Source organism: Python bivittatus, unplaced genomic scaffold (assembly GCF_059951505.1).
Source record: "Python bivittatus isolate LINGU-HERP-01145 unplaced genomic scaffold, Pbiv_v1 ctg000480_np1212, whole genome shotgun sequence".
Taxonomy (NCBI): domain Eukaryota; kingdom Metazoa; phylum Chordata; class Lepidosauria; order Squamata; family Pythonidae; genus Python; species Python bivittatus.
The window spans coordinates 16,098,128-16,118,024 of record NW_028277075.1 but is presented as its reverse complement, the minus strand read 5'-3'; the positions used below and the strand labels follow the sequence as shown (position 1 = coordinate 16,118,024).

Below are 19,897 nucleotides of genomic sequence, written 5' to 3'. Positions count from 1 at the left end.
TCAAAATGAAGAGATATTCGAAGTGCCTAGAGATTGGTGTAGGATCAGTATTTTTTAATTTATAAACTGGAGTTAGGGATAATAGCGAAGTCTATTGATGATACCAATATTCAAGGTAATACAATACAATGATTCCAAAGAGTTGCAAATGTATATCTGTACAACTGGGTGAATGTGCATCAAAGCAAATGCAATTCCCTGTAAATATATACATGGTGATGTACATTTATCTAAAAATTCAAATTTCACATATCAATGGGCCCTGAGCTGAAGGTGATTGATCATAAACGGGATTTTGAAGACATGGTTCAAAGGTCAACCCAGGAAGAAGCAGTGTTGCTCAGGCTAGAAGAAACATGCTTGGAATCATTTTCAAAGGAACTAAAAACACAATAGATAGTATAATAACACTCTTACACAAATCTATAATGCAACTGCACTTGGCATACTGTACATAGTTCTGATCACCATGAAGGGCTATTGTGGAGCTGGAAAAACTGCAAAAACAGGACAACCAAAATCATTAGGAGTCTAGATCAGCTTCCCTAAAAAGGAAGTCTGGGCCTTTTAAGCTTAGAGCAAAGATGGGCAAGGGGAGACATGATAAAAATATATAGAATGATGTATTAAAACTAAAAGGGGACTGATAACATTCATGGGGGAAGATCAGAGGCTACCAGTCCTAAGGATAGCATGTCTTGAATAGCAGCACTTAGAAAGCAACACTAGTGGATGGTTTGCCATTTTTGGTTTCCTGAAAACATCTGGTTGTCTACTGGTACAGAAAGCGTGGCAAGATGTGCTATGATGTGATCCAGCAGAGTCAGGTATTTTCTTACACATCTATATTGAAGGTTAGAATTGGCTGCACCGTAAGTCATGTACTAAAACTACAGATTGTCAAATTTTTATGCAGAGCCTATACATGTGCAACTTGTATGTTAAAACTACATTCAAAGTAGTACAGACCAATAGTTTATTATGGAATACAATTCTGGGGAATATAGTTCATACTTGTCTAATGCATAGAGTTGTCATATGGTTCCAAAAATAGGCATGCATAGAAATAATAAGCAGTGGGTCATGCAATGTAAAAACTTTAACCTATAAGAAAATAGCTGGGCACTCCATCCTTTGTCTTTAGAAGTGCTTCAACAGTTAATATTGAACAGAATGGTTTCATTGAATAAGGTAGTAGTAATTTATATCTAAATGCACACAGATTTCTTCTAAATTGTGACAAAAATGATGATGAAAATGGTTATTTATCAATATCAAATTTATTTGTGCTTTGAACTCCATGACATTTTCCAGTTAATATTTAAGTCAACATCAGCACATACCTCTTGAGTCCCTTTGCTTCATTTCCTGTGCTAAAGCTATGTCAAAATGAGCACTGCCTGCATTCTCACACTGGGTAATAATTTTACAAACACATTCTGCAGCAAAAACTCTAGTAGACCATCGAGGATGTGGGAAGGGGTGCAATTTGTCTTTCTTTGCCAAAGTTAATGCCAATTCATCATCTGCTTGAGCACCCTCTTCTTCTTGGCTTGTATCTACTGAAGCCACAGCCGTGAAATCTGCATTAAGACACAAAGTGGAAGGCAAACTGTTTACTGAGCTATGTACCCCAGTTAAGATAGCAAGGTGAAGATGAAGTCATAAACTTGAAAAAATCAGGGTGAATGACCAAGCAGATGTGGAGGGAAGCAGGAAATGGGGAGACAAATGGAACTGAATGGGAAAAAAACACAGGAGAGAATGATAAGAAAAAGAGGGAGAAGAGAGCAGGTGAAGGGCTTTGGGATTTTTTTACATTTAAGTTCCTATACTTCTGTACAATGTAGCTGTTACAAGCTTGGGAAAAAGACTTTGTTCTGATGTTAAAAAAGTTCTAGGAAGCCTTCTTAAGATAAGAAGTTAGCATATTTAGGTGGCAATTCCAAAAGGAACCATTCCCCCTGCCTTAGCGATGAGACCACGAACATGTAAAAGGGGGCCTCTGATAATGATCTCAGCATATATAAAGGTTGCTATGAAGGCAGACATTATTACAGGTATCTAGGTCCAAAGGTATTTAGGGCTTCTTCCTTCCTTTCCATAATCCCCCAGATTAGTAACTTTATGAACCACATTGTTTATTATATCCAAAATAAGTTAAGAGACCCCTGAAAGCCTTCCCCAAGCAGGATATTGGAACAGATGGCTTCTGAGATCTCTTCTAACTAGAAACATAGAGTTACTGGATGATTCTCTTCCCTGATGAAAATTTCTAGGCAGAAGGTATTACCATACCAGCAGAAGCAGCCAGAATATCTTTGCAGAGTTTCAGCCAAAAAGAGAGTTTTCCAACAGCCATTGATATAAGCATATGAGTCAGAGTTTCTCTGATATCTTGGCACAGTTTTGGATCCAATTCTTTGTCCAATAAGCTCAACAATGCTCCTTCAAGGCCTATTTCACCTATATTAACACCTGCGTTTTTAAAAGAAAATAAAAAAATGAGCAGGATCAGAATATTTCAGTTCAAACCAAATCATGAATTACTGCAATTGAAAGCTTTCAAAATTACATACTGAGATGAAATGTAAATTTTGAAATTGTTTTAGAAGATGGTTGCTCATTTCATATTTCTAGTATCAATTCCCAAGATTAAACAAGCAAGAATTGCAGAACATCACCTACTTACATAACTATTACTCCAATTTCCCCCAGTATTAGTAAAAAAAAATGCTTTAAAAAGTGGTTTTATGCCATCAAAAAAGCTCAGCTTTGTTTAAAGAACATATTTAAAAATTGTATAAGGCTATCTGGTTGTCTGCTTTCTTGATTATTACCAGCTCTATATATTATCTTTCTTTCAGCATCTAGATGAGATTTATACAAAGAAAATCACTATAGACATGAAGCACATATTTCAGAAAATAATAATGGGATTATGCTGATCTGTTAGTCCAAACATCAGACTACAAATTAACAGGATTAATACTGCTGACATATTCCAGATGAAGCATTGCTGCATAAGACCTTGCTGATGCTACTATTGTTCATTTCCAGTAACACCCTATTCCTGTAGTCACCCCACTGTTTTTATTTATTTTGAAGCATATACTTAGTCATGGATAAAGCTGTTTCAACAAATCGTGAGAGTTTCAGCCCAGGTTGCAACCTGCAGTGAGAAATATATTCCTGCAAGTCATTCCTTTGTTTCAAAATATGGTATGGGGATTACTCTTACATTCAATCACTCACTCACTCACTAACCACACACACAGGCACACTTTGCAGATGACCAGGCTCAAATGATCATATTTTGAACATATAATGTATAGACACAGCTCCCTTGAGAAGTCCATAATGCTGGGCTGAAAAAAAGAGAAGAGGATAACCAGCAGCAAGGGGGATGGACTTGATTACAGCAATGATGGGTGCATGGGTGGAAAATCTGAAGGGCCAAGCCAGGGACAGATCATGGACTGCTAAAAGCTGACACTGATTTGATGTCACATAATCAGTCAATACTTTTCAGGAAAACATTCAGACTGAGAGATTCCAGTCAAACACAAATTACACATCTACTATAATTTAAATTGGCAATATTTACAAATTGGCAATACTTTGTTTCTGACAATTTTTGAAAGAACAGATAAAAATTAAAGGTTTGACTTCCTCATATATAACATAGCCCATATATTTCAGAGTAGAATATAAGATGGCTGCCCTAGAACAGTATCTATGGTGGAACTAGGGCTACAGGGGAAATGAGTAATTGACATATTTCTTCTTGAAACATGATTGTTTTATATTAAGAGAGAGTTTCTGATGTGGGGCAGAAATCAAATCACCCACTTCTGCAGTGCTAAAGGTTTTTCATACAATGTGAAAAACCCAATGCACTCGTCTACTGATAAAACTTTTTCTATCAACAGAAGGGGCAATTCCCCTTTTTTCTTTGCAGGACCTCATAAGCCCACAAAACCTATTCTTGGAGGTCGAGCAATTCTCCAATGAAAACCTGTTGGGAAAGTGAACCGTGGAAATGAGAAAGAAAATAAGAAAGATTGTTGCTGAAGTGGATTTCGGCTTGTGTGACAAATGGATTCTATCCTATAGGGTGTTTGCTCAGAGCAGGTCTGAAATATTCCTCAGTATACAGAGTAAAAAATACAAATACTGCAACACTCTATCTGAAAAAACAAAGCTTGCACCCTAAAGAAGTGAAGAGCTCAGTATTACCTGGAGTAAAGTCTTCTCTGCTGTCTTTAGCGAGAGCCACTGCATATTCAGATACTTCAACTGCCTCTCTTTGCACGAGCTGATGCAAACAAGCTAGAACTGCGCGTCTTAATAATAGATACGAACTAGAGAGATTAACCTGAAATGTATACACAAGAAACAAATTGAATAAATTGGATGGCATTTTTATCACTGGTATTTATAGCCAGCTCAACAGTAATTCTTCAGATTCTTAACCCTTGATTAGCTCGACTAGACTTGACAGAAGACTCCCAGGCATGATTTAGTTATTTTAGAACCTTTACTGCAGAGAAGTTTAATGCCTTAAACAAGCAACTCAGAACCACTCATATATCTATGTTCCAGATTTTGAATTCTAGGCATTGGATTGAGTGGACTGAGCACCACTGGTTCTACCTTATTAGCTTCAGTCCTTACACCTTGGGAGGCAGGTGAGATAAAGTTTACATGATGGTCCTTTCTACCCTGGGATCCACTTGTTCCTGACTCACCAGTATCATACCTTACAACACTTCCTTCTCTATTTTATTATTCTCCCTCTCTGAATCTCTCCTTCTCATAGAGAACAAGAAGGTATTTTGCCCCTCCTTCTGACAAAGAAGAGCATGAGGAAGGGGCATTTCCATTTTTTTTTTTTTTTGTCAGGAACTTCCCCCTTCCAGAAGTCTCCCTCTCATCCTCAGGAGTCTTTGTTTCCCTTATGAATGATGCAATTGTCCCCTGCCTTCTCCAAAAACAAGTCTCTCTCCTCACTTCTGAAGGTATTACAAATGGGACAGTTGGAAGAGATATAACACATGAATGTTATTTTCTGCCTCCAAAGAGTGTGAAGTGTTTGATGGATCTTCTAGTGAATTAAAAGATTCCAGGCTACCCCTCCTGTTCTGAGAATGCAAAAAATGTCTACCTTCCTGCTAGACAAAGGGATGCAGGGCAGAAGCACACAAGGGACAAGGGGGGCATTCCAGGACCATAAGGGAATTCTGGAAAACTGGACTTATTTTAATTATGCTTAGAAGCTTTGGGAGAAAGTGCACATGATTGATGTGTGCTATTACAGGGAATGACAAACAAAAACAAAATAACCACAGCATCCAGTCTTAGATGGTTATATAACATGGAGAAAATTGTAAGAAAGCCAGATGTGATCTTCAGCAGAGGACAGTCAGCAGAGCACTTGTAAGAGGTCTTAGCATAATGTAGTTGGTCTTACTGAGGTGCTGAGCAGCTTAAAGTTTATGGAGAACATGCAAGCAAGGCCTTGTGCTGGGGAGGGCTGAGAGCTATTTGTCAGCAGGCACACATAGTAGCCATAGATGGCTTGAAATTGCAGCATCTAATTGAAGATATGAACTGAGTTACTATAAGTAAATTCAGCCAGCAAAAAGATCAGACAATTTACTAGCTGGTGGTTTACATAACAACAATGGTTGTTGGTATTTAAAGGCCAACCTGGGCTTGGCAAGATCACCAGAGCAATTTCAATCTGGGATGGCCTTTGTGGATTCCAGTTCTAGAACTTTTTGGATTCTCTCTTTTGCAGCTCTTTTAGACGTTCTCTGCTTGGGGTACCTGCTTATACATGTGAAAGTTAGGGTGAATTTACAACTTCAGGATATGCCTGATAGATTTATGACTGCCTTAAAAAAGATAGATGCTACCATTTGTTAAGCTAGTTTACCGGCCCATCTAAATCAGTATTGACTATGATTGGCAGCAGCTTTCCAGAATGTCCTAGGTCTAGCTGAAGAGGAATCCATATTTATGCAAGAAAAGATGATAAGGAAGAAGTCCAATTATTTTGAATTACAGAAAATGATGATTTTATACAGTAACATCTCATTTTAATGGGCACCCATTCAGAGGACTTCAGATGCAACAGACAAAATTTTGTTCAGACTTCATTTCCTAAACAGTGGACAAACTCAAGCAATCTGGACAGTGGTTATTTCCATACATGTACTGTATCTCACTGTTAGTGATCTAGGTGTGCTGGAGCATGTTGTTTTATTGGCATGTGAAAAAAGAGAGTAAAATTGAGTCAGAAAAAATGGCTACGAGCATAAAGCAAAAATTAGACTTGCTTGAAAAAGGAGATTCAGGAATGCTCATTGCATGTGTTTGTCAAGAATGTGATGTAAAGAAACAAACCATGTCAAATACTCAGAAAGCAGAAGAGAAGCTGAAGTAGCATGCATTACAATACTGTGTAAATGCTAGCAGTAAAACAAGAACTTATGAAAACTGCATGGAAACATCTCTTGATAAAGAAATTATAGTGATATTTTCAGCAAAATTCATGTGGTGTTATTATATGTGGAGTGAAACTAGAATTAGCAACTAATACAACAGTAAACCACATGAACATAAATTTCAACGCCAGTGATGTATGGCAATGGAAATTTCATTAAAATTGCTAACAAATGAACCTTGGTGAAACTTTAACTGCACCAAAAGAAGAGATAAAGCCATTCAGGAATAAGTTCAATAAACTTATTTATAATTAATGCCTCACACTTTCCCAAATTTATAATGCCTATCAGACTAGTGTGTTTTGGTGCTCAGTTCCTAAGAACACTCAGGCAGGGTAACAGATCAGCAAGAAGAGAATCTCAAAGTGACTGCTGATGGGTTGCAGAGATTAACACCAGTTATAGATGAAAAGCTGTTTTGTCCAAGAGTGTTGAAAGACATCAGGCATCAACAGTCAGTCATTTATCATAATTCAAAAAAGTCATGGACTATGTCACCACTTTTTCAACACTGGTTCTTCAGTCATTGTGTGCCAGACGATATCAAAATGAGATATTGAAAATATCACTGAAAGCATGAAGGTTCTCCTCACTCTTGAAAACGCTCCTACTCACGCATTAAAAAAAAAACTTTATGCACAAAAGATGGAAAATCAAATTGCATATTTTTGCTCCCAAATACATTAATCAGCCAGGATTAGTGAATCTTTCTGACACTGGGAAGATTTAATATTGAGAGATTTTTGGAGAAGGTGATATTAGAGTATGGAAGCGATAAAAGCAGAAGGCAACATACCCAACAAAACCTTAAAAACTAATATTTAAAGTCATCAACCTTCAACTACAGCTTGGAAAAAAAGTCAACATTACATTTAAAAATGGCTGGAAAAAACTGCTTTACTACATGGATGCTGATCTGCAGTTAGAAAAATCTGAAATCAGTGACTACCAGATACAGAGAGCTAGTGAAGAGCAAGCAACTGAGAATGATGTCTTGCAGTGGTTGCGGTGAATGAAGGCAACCATAGAATCTAGATGATGCAGAGAGCAAGATAGCTGCAGAAGCTATGGCTGGCAAGAAGAAACAGAGTGATGAGGCTGAGGAAACAGAATTGTCAACCCACAAAATCAGGTTACTGTATTGTTTCTGAGGGCCCATTTCGATGATATCTTTTACTGATTCCTCCTCTGAACTTGAAGTCCCAACTTATCTCAATTTACACACTCATCAGGAGATAAACACAATGCATTAATGAGTAAAATTATCTAAAGTTGTTTTTTTTTCCATGTATGTGTGGTTTTTGTAGTTACATGGTAAACACATGATTTAATGGATGTTTAAATTTAATGGACACCCCTCCTCCCAACTGTTAAATTGAGATTTTATTCTAATATACAGTTCACCAAAATTACTACATTTATAATTTGTGTGAAAAAGAAAAAACCCTCTAATAAAGGATACAGTATGTGTCAAAATACCTAACAGGACAACGAAACACTGCTATTAGAATAGGCTGCAAAATGTCGCTGTGTTAACATTACTTTCAACATTTATTAATTTATTAAATAATTTATTAAAATGTACTAATTATTTAAAATGCACTAATGCTATTCTTGCTTTCCTTATTTCTTTAACAGCATTTTATATATCACCCTAATTTAAAATACTCTAAGTGGTGTACCAGATCATAATATAGCATTAAAAATGCTCTAAAAGCAGAAACAAAAAATTATAAGATCACCCACAATTCCTCATAATTGTGGAATTATAATGCCCTGATATAATAATATAGTTTCCAATAATCCTTGAAATGCCAAAAAGAAGGGCCCAAGCGTACCTTGGGGGGTACTGTATTCTATAACAAGGACCACTATTGAGATCCTGCCTTCTTGCCTACCCCACATGAGTGGGACCTTATGACAATTATGTAATGAATCCTCAGGAACATTATGGTGTAACAGTAACACCATATTCTATCTAACCAATATTAAGTTACATGACCACTTTTCAAGCCTGAATCTAGGTCCTGAAAATGATAATGGAGGAAACAACTAATGAATATGAAACTACAGAGAAAGGTAACACGTTTATTATAAGTTTTCCTTCTGATGTGCAAGAGTCACAAATCAATAACTTTAAGGTGAGTGCCTGATGCAAAGAAGTCTGCTTGGACAATAGACTATACTGTTGGTTATTGAGAAGTTATTAGCATGAAAGAGAGGCAAAAGAAGTTAGAACAGGTCCTAAAAGGAGATACTACAAAATCAAATCAAATTAATCTGATAATCAAATCAAATGAGATTTAATCTTTCATATCCTGCTACATGCACACTAATGTAAAGAAGTTGCTTAATACATACAAAATACGCTCTCCGCATTTCTAAAAAAACTGAAGTATACTGAGAAGCTCAAAATTAATAGCTTAAATACACAGGTAAATACTTGTATACATTTATTCAAGCTAATCTTTCACTGTGTTGAGATTTAGGCATGCTTTTTAAAAAATCTCCTGCTTTTACACGAAAAGCCAGAACAAACAAAGCTGAACTGCAAGACAATGCAAAATGCACATTTCCAATCTATTTCATTCTTCATATTTTAAAAGTATAAGGAAAAAAAGCAAAAATTAACAGAGAAAAAGCAAGCAATACATACAAATTATACACACATACATACAATTGAAACTGACTCCTTTTGCACTTAATATGTTTTGTTAAAATAATGCAAAAATAAATTACACACACTGAATGCCAGTTACAGTACAAGGATGTTAAGAGAGAATTTAGTTCAGCTCAAACAACACATCACCCAACATGCTAAAAGTATTTTATTTTTCATTAATGGTTAAGTACATAAATAAAGAAGAAATTAAAATACACACACACACACACACACTGAAAATTGCTGAAGTGTTAACAATGCACAGAGACCTACCAACACAGAATTTTCCAACAAGATCTCCTGCACAAAAACAAATGATAATCCAGTCATGATAAAACCTAGATATTAGAATCCAGTGATCCTGATTCAACAATACAAAATAAATTCACTGCATGGCTTTATTACAATAATGCAGTAATAAAAATACTTGCTTATTACCATTTTATTACTTAATATTTTATTTAAAATTAAGAAGCCACATGCCTATAATAATCATTGTTCAAAGCCATATATCAATCACCAATTTGAAATCACACTGGAAACTAGCTATATGTTGAAAGTTTCTCCTAAGGTACTTTTTGCTATGATGAATGTTCATAGACATCAGATCTAAAAGGGCCAATTTCCTATCAGCAGTGGCAGATTTAGAGTCAGATGGAAATGATATAATTATATCTGTAATGTTGGATGATACATTCAAGAGTATTTACTATTGACTGCTATACCTTTTCACAACCAAAATTTACTGCCAGAGCTAAACAAACAGCCTCATCATGATGAAGTTTAATAGAAAAGTATAATCCCCTCTCCAAAGGGTCATTCTAAAATCATTAGTGGAAGGTTTTTTTTCTCTCTTTAACAATATTACTTAATTCACCTGAGTCCATGGCTCAAGAAGCCCTAATTTCAGTTTGACACTCAAATATCAATGTTTTAGATAATAGACATGGCAAACACATTAACTAACTATTGGTCCCCATCTAGCCTAGGCAATATTATTTTCAAACCTCTTTGAAGATCATTCCCTCCCTCAAATTCCATAGGAATACATAAATATATCAGCACTCGATAACATTTCCCTTCTGCTATCCATATAGGCTAACTGTTTATACTAAAAACAAATAAATACCAGTATCAAAACTGCCTTTTAAAGAAATGAGTGAGTGAACATTTTGTCTCCCAGGCTTAAATCTGTTAATAATTTAAATCTCATTATACTTAGCACTCCCCCACCCCCCCCAAAAAAAACTTCACAGGGAGGCCATTGTATAAATTTGCCAAATTAAAATTACTCAATTTAACATAATTAATTTTTGTCATAATCAGAACTCTGAATTTCTCAGGTATTAAAATCAAAAAGATTCCATGACTGGCAATTTTTTATTTAGAAACTGTATTTTCTTACCGACATCTGAACTGTTCAGTGAAAAAGACAGACTTCTTGATCCTGTTTTTTTATAATTTCTCTCTCTCTACTCATAAGGCTGGTACAAAATGCCCTCCACCAACTGGCAAATTAATTCAAGAAGCTGAACTGAAGAAGAACATTTCACCAGTTTTAAGAGGTGTTCAGGTAAGTGAAAATCCACAAACCGATTTGTAGAGAGGAAAGGTTAAAAGAGTTCATAATGCAGCACTGTAAAGCAGCTTTCTCTTCATCCCATTGCACATATGTCTATGTGTACGTCTGTGTGTGTGTGTGTGTGTGTGTGTGAGAGAGAGAGAGAGAGAGAGAGAGAGAGAGAACAAAAGAAGGAAACAACACAGAAACTAATTCCCTAGCCAGTTGGCATATCAACCAAGCAATTAACATTAGCTAGCAGAAAATAGCGGTGCTACTAGGTGGATCCCCTTTCATTTGTTCTACTCCAAAACTAGCATACCCTTCTCCTTAGGTAAACAGGAAAGACTCATTTTCCCATGGAATATCACACCTTCCTCCTCTGATCTAGCTTGGTTCACTGAACTGGGAAAAACTCTCATATGCATATATATTTTACACACACACACACACACACACACACCCCACTTTATACATCTGAAAAAGCACTTTCATTTTGTGATATTATGCTAAAATCAATCATTAGACTTGAATAATATTATAACATTTCTTTAACTTCACATTTCTGAAAGCAATTAATTCTCTTATTTCAAAATATTCTGCTGAATTTGGGACAAAAGCTGTTTTTCTCTCAAGTGCTAATTTGAATGTTCTGACTCTGAAGTTGCAAATAACCCAGAAAAAAGAATTGCAATGTATTTATAACTACATACTTACACAAAGGCACTTTACAAGACTAGACAGGTTTACATGATGAGGAGCAAACATGTGAAGCTGCTGAAGGCATGAGATGGCTTGAGCTTGGACCAGGCAGTCAGGGTTATCTTGCATCACTGCACAGCCAAGGAGACAGGATGCTCTTAAGGCTGAGACCATAGTACTGCTGCCTACACATAAGGCAAATAAGGGAAAAAGACGTCTCTCTTTCTACCATTTTCTTCAGTCATCAAAAAGCATTTCAAAACAATAAAAATCAAGTTACAATAAATAATAAGTTCTTCAACTGATTAAAATCTATTTTAAAAATCTACTAAGGTCATGCTTTACTAAAAAAATACATTTATTTCAACAGCACCTCTGTTGGATATTTTATAAGCAGTGGAAGAACTCCAGTGTTTGCTTGTGGACAACTCAATTATATTCACCCAAAAAAGATGGTAATCTAGTCTTTATATATTTGTGTGCGTGCTCAGAAGACAGTACTCCATCTTTGCCTTGAACACAAGGACAATTACTTTGTCAGAGTGCTTCTCTGTCTAACCTGGGAAACATCATTTTTATCCTCCACTCTCCTGATTATAAATTTGTCAAGTACCAGCTACTAGAAATTCTGCTGTTAGAGGAAAAAAAGAGCACTTCTTTATTTGAAGATCTCAGATACAAGTGTGTGTAAATCACAATTCACATTTCTAATAAATTAAAGTGGAAGACAAATATGATTGTGCATGACTTCGTAAAAATGTAAACACTTTAAAGCTTTTTTTTCATAGTTTTCCATGCATATTGTGGTAGCAAATTAACTCAATGATTATTAGCTTGGCTCCTAACATTTTGTCACAAATGTATGCATACCTTGCAACTCAGGACCCAAAGTGGCTATAAGTGCATTTAAACAGCGACCAAGGCTTTGATGGACTTCAGTATAAGCAGGAGGCACAGTCAACAACAACATAAGAACAAGAGAGAGGGTAGGTTCCACATGCACATGATACAAAGGACCAGCAGAATCAATGATCAGTGACAGAGAATGCAGTGCCCAGGTCTGTAAAATACCAAAAAATGTAGTGTTGTCACACACAGACACAGACACAAAACATGTGTATGGGCATGAAAACAAACATGAAATAATTTATGTTTAAGTATGATAAAAAACAAAGTTATGTGTACAATAAGAGCATTTCAGTGAAATGGTGAGGACTAGTATGCCAACAATTCAGTACAATGTAATATGTGAGACACACACACACAGAATAAAACAATCTAGACTTTCTTGCCTCCCTCAGCAGTAAAACTGCCCACTTATCCAAATCTGAAGGGGGCTCTACACCGCATATATCACCTTCCTTTAGTGTACTCACACCTGCCTAAGAGCTGGCAGTAGTGGAGAAGTGGGAGACAAGAGAATGGATGAGTCTCTCACTGTGGCAATTTTATCACTGTAAATTCATGGAATAAATATTGTTCTTGGTTGTCTGGGCTTGGAACTTCTAGCACATGTTGCTTTTCTTCTCTCCCTACTTGGGAAAAGGTAAGTAGAGAGAATGGAAGAACGAGAAGGAAGGATATTTCACCAGAAATTTTGAACAGGTCCCAGATGATTGACTCTTGACTATCACTCGTGATTAGGCTCTCTGCCATCAATTCAGTATCAAATAAGTACTAGAACAACAAAAACATCTTAAAAGCCCAAATAATATTTTGCAATATATCTTTTGGATAAGAAGACACACATGTTAATTTTCATTCGGTAAAACAGGAAATAAATACTTTTATATATGTGTGTGTGTGTCTATATGTGTGGGTGTGTGTCTCTGTAGGGCTCCTTTTCGCTTAGCCACTTATCATCATCATCATTATTATATGCAATACAAACCTGTACTTCAGGTGAAGTATTATCCTGAGATAAAGTAGAAAGAATTCCAACACATGCAGTAAGATGATGAGTGGAGCTGATTCCTCCCATGTACTTATAGAGAGATCCCAGAGCCAAAGAATGTCCTGTTCTTGATATCACATCTCTTGCAGATTTTAGTCTAAACATTGTAAGAAAACTGGATTAAAAGGACAATTATAATTATGAAGTCCAGTATTATAGAAGTCTACAGAGAACTTATTGACTAGCTTTCCGCTCACATCCAATGCTCTCTAAGCGTGTTAGGATTCTAAAGCTTAACAGGATGGTAAGAACTGTAGTGCTAATGCATCCTTGAAGACACTAGAGTTGGGAAGATGTTTCAGAATCACAACTTAATGTTTAGGCCTTAAGAAGAAAAAGGGGAGGACAATGGGACTATATTCCTATCATCATCATCATCATCATCATCATCATCATCATCATCATCGATTAATCACACAAACATAATAACTCTGAAGTTCTCAAGAGGTTAGCCTAATAAGTTTGGGCTGCTAGAGTTCTTATGACTGCCTTTGTTTATACAGCCAGGACATCTGTAGAGAGTAAGGAAGATAAACTGGATGGAGATATGCAAGATCAATTACTAGGGAGATGACAGGTGAAAACTATTTCAAGTCCACAACAAACAGATAGTGTTTGCAATCAACTCAGACAGATACCTCCGTAATTCATTGAAGTATAAGAAAGGGGAGGAGGTACAGCAGAATCAGATTTGCAAGAGTCTGTTATTATAGCTAATCTCAATAAAAGTAGTTTTAGCTATCCTGTGGAGTTGATTTCTTGGTCTGGTCTACATAGCAGAGCTGACAATATCTGAGCTGAACTATACATACTTTGATATTCGTATAGTTTCTGCACAAATTACCAACTTAAAAAAAATATTAAAAACCCTAGGTCATGAATATGCCATTAGCTAAATTTCAGTTGCTGAAATGAAGATGTATAAAATTATACTGAGCTCTTGTATATGTTTACTCAAAAGCTAATCCCATTATAAATATCTTTGAAGTACTTCCTAATAAATGTGTTCAGAATTATTGCAGACATAATATTTTGCTGACAGGAAAAATAAAACGCCCTCTTTGATGCAATTTTAATGGATGCTTGAACAATTCCCTAATGTATTTTTTTTGCCAGGAAAGCAAAGGAAAAATACATTATTTAGAGATATATAAGAAATACTTTATTTCTTAAAAGGTATCTGCAAATACAGGTAGTTTCATATAGCTGATATATTATACTAGTTGTAATTATAATTCGTGGATTTCACCGTGTTATTTATTTATTTAATTTCTCCCCCGCCCATCTCCTCCCAGTGGGGGACTCTGGGCGACTCACACAATATATATATATTATTTCAGAAAATTTCAAACAAATTTAAATTCAGCATTTAAATTAAATGCTAAGTTATTGATGTATAGTTTTCTGACATGAATTCTGAAGAACTTTACATTTACTAAATTGACATCTACGGATGTTTGCTGTAAGTGCTAATGAAAGCAAGAAGCAGTGATTTTCAGCTGAAAGAGAATCATGAACCACTCAAGATTCAAACTCAACCATTTGAATCAAAAACAGTAATACCAGTACAGTGTGTGTTCTATTATAATAATTAGTAGATAATATAGACCTAAATTAAAAGTGTTAAAATAATAGAACCTGTACCACATATCACACAGACCACTGAAAAATTTGAATTTCAAAAAAATCTACACAGTAGCTTTCTTACCAAAAGATAAATAATTGTTTCTAAGCAAATAGCCCAGATCAAGTAACACAAAAAAGCACTCACCTCAATGAACAACTCTCCCATTTGCTAAAACATCAGTGAAGAGCCTGTCATATGCAAATATAGTGAGATTACACAAAGGAGGCCTTCTTATATACAGATGAAAGATAGCAAGTCATGCTGCATTCACAGACAATTGACTCTTCACTGATGTCATAGTACATCAACGGAAGGGGCTTTTCAACCTTGGTCTGCTGGAGAGTTCTTCCCCTTTTTTTATATTATGTCAGTGGGCTAAAATCACCGAAAATACATATTTCTATGAAATACGGTATTGAAAGCTGTCAATCTACAGCCCTGCCATATATGCAGAAAATTCTTAAACCATTAATATAGTAAGAAACATTGGTTATCACTCTTTCCTGAGGAACTACAAATTATCAGGACAACAAGAATCATCAGCTAAACAGGAACAAAGTCATATAAAGGTAGGCAACCTTTTTGGACCAGTGGACACATTTGTATTTCTGAAAACATGTTGTGGGAACTCTCACACAATGGCTTCAGTGAGAATGTTTCCCCCCTACCCCCTTCCCCAAACAGATGACATGAATCATTCACAGAACACCTGTGCATCTGAATGCAGTCTGGTGAGAATGTGCCTTGGTAGTCTGCTCCCCATGAGAATCCCTACAATCTCAGCCTACATTTCTGTCTCCCTCTCTCTTTGGCAATTGGGTACATTTCCAAATAAAGCATTAGACTATGTGCAGAACTACTAGCATTCTTGACACTAAAATACTAGATGTCTGCTTTGCTGCATTACCGCCTTAAATATCTTTCTTTTTTTAAAATTAGAAAAATCTATTCAAAATTTAAGTCAGATGAGGCAAAGAATCTGGTGAACTTCATGGCAGGTATACATAGGCACAAAGGGATACCTATTCTTGATATAATGCAATAAAACCATATTACGGGAAATTGCTTACTTCTCAAAGCTCATTTGTGCCAATCCAGCAGCGAAGGTATTATCAGCTACCACCTGAGCAAGTCTGGCTAGGGATTCAGCAGCAGAACATCTCAGAAGTGGACTGCTACTTTCCAAGGCACTTATGATCAAGCTCAAGGTACAGTTCTGGATTTCTTCAGAACCTAGATTTCCTTTATGGCTAGCCAAGTGCTAGAATAAAAGAAAGTTTATAAATAACATCATTACTGAACAGCAAATATTTTTCCTACTTTCAACAGACATGTAAATATGACAGGAAATGAAAATCAACATACTTTTTGTTATAGTCCTATTCTGCCCAAGAACCAAAGCTTTTAGGGCAGCTCACAACATAAAGTTTAAAAGCATAAACATTATAAAACAGAGCCATAAAAACCTTGTAAAGAAGTCAGTATACTTACGTAATAGATTCAAAGTAAAACCTATCTTGGGAAGATTTTAAAAGGACTTCTAAAACTACTATTGTTTTATATAGAACTCCAGAGAGATAACATGAACTCCACTTATTATTATTCTGCTGTTCTCCTCTACTAAATGAGCACCCTGATAACTAAAAGTATGTGCACAAATATTCTAAGCTAAATGGAAATTGATTCCTCAGTTATCACTGGGAAGATAAAATCATAGGGAGGTTGCCATATAGGAATATAATTTCCTCCTGGATTCTAGGTGCCAAATGATGCTGTCAATCTAAAATATCTACAGATACATGAATAATGCCTTCTTTAGGCTTTCTAAACCATACAACAAAGTGGTATCCTCTGTTGCCTCAGATTTCTCTGTTTCAGACCAAGAAATGGCTATTTTACATCAGTATTGTTTATTTAAATTTTCGGTCACCTTTTTACCCTCAGGATCCAAGGCTGGCATAATACTATAAAAAGACAAATATCATATAATAGCAGAAAATAGAACTGCAAACTAAGAATTATTAATTATTAAAGAGAGAAGATAAGTGGTTTGCATGTTACACTAAATTTACACTAAATTATTGTTTAGCATAAAATGCTTGAGCATGAAAGAGTCACAGTGAAACTGTGCACATGGATCCATTGCCCTCATTCTCTTGTAGTTAAGAGGTTTTCAGAAATTTGTAACATTAACCAAAAGGAATAGTACCTTATCATATCATCTGAAGCAATACATTGTGAAAACTGTGTTTAAAATCAAAGCAAGAAACTTCAAATTATTTATTAATATAGTCTGTTGAAATAATACTTAATACTTCTTTCAGATGACCTTAATCTATGGTGAACTAAAAGCAGAAGCTTTTAGGGGAGCAGAGAATGCATTGACCCTTGTGATGTAGCTTATGCATGTTATATTAAACCAAGGCTGCATTCATCTATAATGCTAAGCCATAAAGAGTGGTTCACCTTTTACTGAAAAGCAAACAAGCATAATGGCTTAGTGTTATGTATGGAGGTAAACACTTTGGAGAATGAAACAGGTATCATCTACCTACAGATGACATCCAACAGATTCAACTTGCATTTATCTAATTATTTTCTAAATTATATATTTTTTCTTCAATAATAGATAATATGGACAATAAGATTCAATAATAATTTCAAGGAAAACAAGACATCAAGCTTAAGTTTTCAGATTCCCTTTAAATGATTAAGATGGGAAACATCAATTTTGGGTAAAAAACCAACTTTCATGATAAATAGAAGGGAAACTCTTACCTTTAGAACGTTGCAAATTGCTGATATAATATTTTGCTGTAGTATCTGTTGCCGCGATCCTTTGGTTTGTTTTATGGATGCCAATAATTGTTCCAGCACTTGCAGCCTTAAACACACACAAAGTCAAGAGGAGATGGTATAATGGGCCTCTCTCCTGTTTTGTATAAAGGCTACTACATGTAATATTGCTGTGTAAGAAACTATTCCTAAGTGTTAAATTCTCTCTTAACATTTGGCTATGTTCCTTTGTCAAGGCTATAGTTGCCTCTCAAAAACATCTATGTGGCTACTGTGGGACACATACATGCTTTTATATTATATTCTAATCTAGGGATTTGTGGCTTGAAGAAACTAGGAAGATCAGGGAAATATCCCAGAGCTTTCAAATGAAAAAAATATGTTGATAGAGTTGAATATGTAATTTCTACTTCAAATCATATTTATGCTGAATATAAACAAAGTCTTTCTAACAATCTGTGTGTCATCTATCATATGAGAAGCATGATAACTGAATTCAGGGTTGCGGAGAAGATCTATGGAATAAACACCATACAACACTTTTCAGATTCACATTCCAACCTTTGCAAATGTAATACAGTAAAATCAATTTATATAAAAGCTGCAGGCCTGTGCAATTGTTTTATGCAACTCTGGTAATGACAGTCCAATCACCTTTCTTACCAGTACAATTACTACCACCTAACACTCAGCACACTACTATACTGATCAGAGGGATCCCCCCCTCCAGTGTATACAATACATAAAGTACTCTCTTCAGAGATAAATAATGTTCTTGAAGTAATCTACAGCATTTTGTATACAAATTAATACAGACAACTCCTATCATAGTTTAGCTCATAAGGCAAAAAAGAATGTTTAGATAAATCCCATGCTTTTGATAAATAACGTATTTCCCATGAGTGTAACTAACTTGAAACTGAAATCTCATTCATACTCTCTTTACCTTTGGGTCTCTGTTACTTGGGAAAATATTACTCCAAAGAGACGGGTTGCTGCATAGATAATGGATGAAGTTGGAGATAAGGGTTTAGGCACTGAATCTCCATGCACAGCCTTCTCATAAATTGCAAATGGGTCAAACTCCAGACTTCCACTAGCTGTATTGTTAACTAAGAGCAACTGCAAAGACAGAAGAAATGCAATTGTCATCGCAGGACATGGTTTTTCTCCTCTAAGTGCATAAATAACCGCTAAAATGTAGTACCTGCTCTTCGATAAATCTGTGCTCTGTCTCCTGCAGTAAGGGATCAAATAAGGCAAGTTCACAGTGGTGGGAAAAGGGTGGAAAATAAGCAGCAGAGGCAGCTGCCTGATTATCAAGTTGAGTCAAGTCAAGCACTAGTTCTTTAAGAACAGCAGAGAAACTTCCTGTAATTTTGGAAGTAAAAGAAAATGTTTCTTTTATACATAGCTGATACCCAAATACATTACTGCAACAGTATTTTAAGGACAAGAAATGGGTTATGTGATTTCTGATAAATGTGTTTATTGGTGAATCATAAAACTGAACAAGTTTAACATTCTCACATGAAATATTCTGTGTCAAAAAAATGAAAGGTTTGCTAAAAACAACAGTGTACAGTTTCACAATCAATTGGGTTAGAAAGAAAAGCTGAAGAATATATTTTCCCTCAAAAATTACTGCAGTAAAGCAAAACTTCTCTTGAATACAAATATAAGATAATGAAGTGGTATTTTCTTTTTGTATATTTATTAGAAAATAGATTTGGCAGTAACAAACACCAAGTAACTTTTGAAATAAATCTGATATTGAAATGTTGATAGACTCTGATGAAGCACCACATTCAAGATTACAATATTAAGAGAAATATTTTTTACAACTAAAGTTTTTTTTCATTTACAGTCACTGGATAGTCTATTTGAAATTAAAATGGGAAACTTTATTTCATGTTGCTAACTATGTAGCATATAATAGTGAAGGGAAACATAAAAATGAAATATATTAGCCTGTAATACACTACTCCTCTCCCATTACAATGCCCTATAATGCATATTGTACACCACCCAGAGTCACTGTGGTGAGATGGGTGGCTATATAAATTGGTTTAATAATAATAAT

General features: G+C 35.5%; 1 protein-coding gene across 4 annotated transcripts in view; it reads right to left on the bottom strand.

Moving 5' to 3' along the window:
- HEATR5A (HEAT repeat containing 5A) overlaps positions 1 to 19,897 on the bottom strand; it is a 65,293-nt gene that overhangs the window by 18,180 nt on the left and 27,216 nt on the right. For 3 of the 4 annotated variants that reach the window (XM_088145402.1, XM_088145399.1, XM_088145401.1), the window contains exons 15-25: positions 19,022 to 19,185; positions 18,761 to 18,936; positions 17,797 to 17,902; positions 16,089 to 16,279; positions 13,329 to 13,488; positions 12,308 to 12,497; positions 11,453 to 11,622; positions 9,448 to 9,474; positions 4,240 to 4,378; positions 2,299 to 2,478; positions 1,344 to 1,583 (exon numbers count right to left, since the gene is read on the bottom strand). In XM_088145402.1, the coding sequence (XP_088001528.1) occupies positions 1,344 to 1,583; positions 2,299 to 2,478; positions 4,240 to 4,378; positions 9,448 to 9,474; positions 11,453 to 11,622; positions 12,308 to 12,497; positions 13,329 to 13,488; positions 16,089 to 16,279; positions 17,797 to 17,902; positions 18,761 to 18,936; positions 19,022 to 19,185 (1,743 nt within the window). The remainder of the gene's footprint in view (positions 1 to 1,343; positions 1,584 to 2,298; positions 2,479 to 4,239; positions 4,379 to 9,447; positions 9,475 to 11,452; positions 11,623 to 12,307; positions 12,498 to 13,328; positions 13,489 to 16,088; positions 16,280 to 17,796; positions 17,903 to 18,760; positions 18,937 to 19,021; positions 19,186 to 19,897) is intronic. The other variant, XM_088145400.1, reaches the window with a different exon arrangement.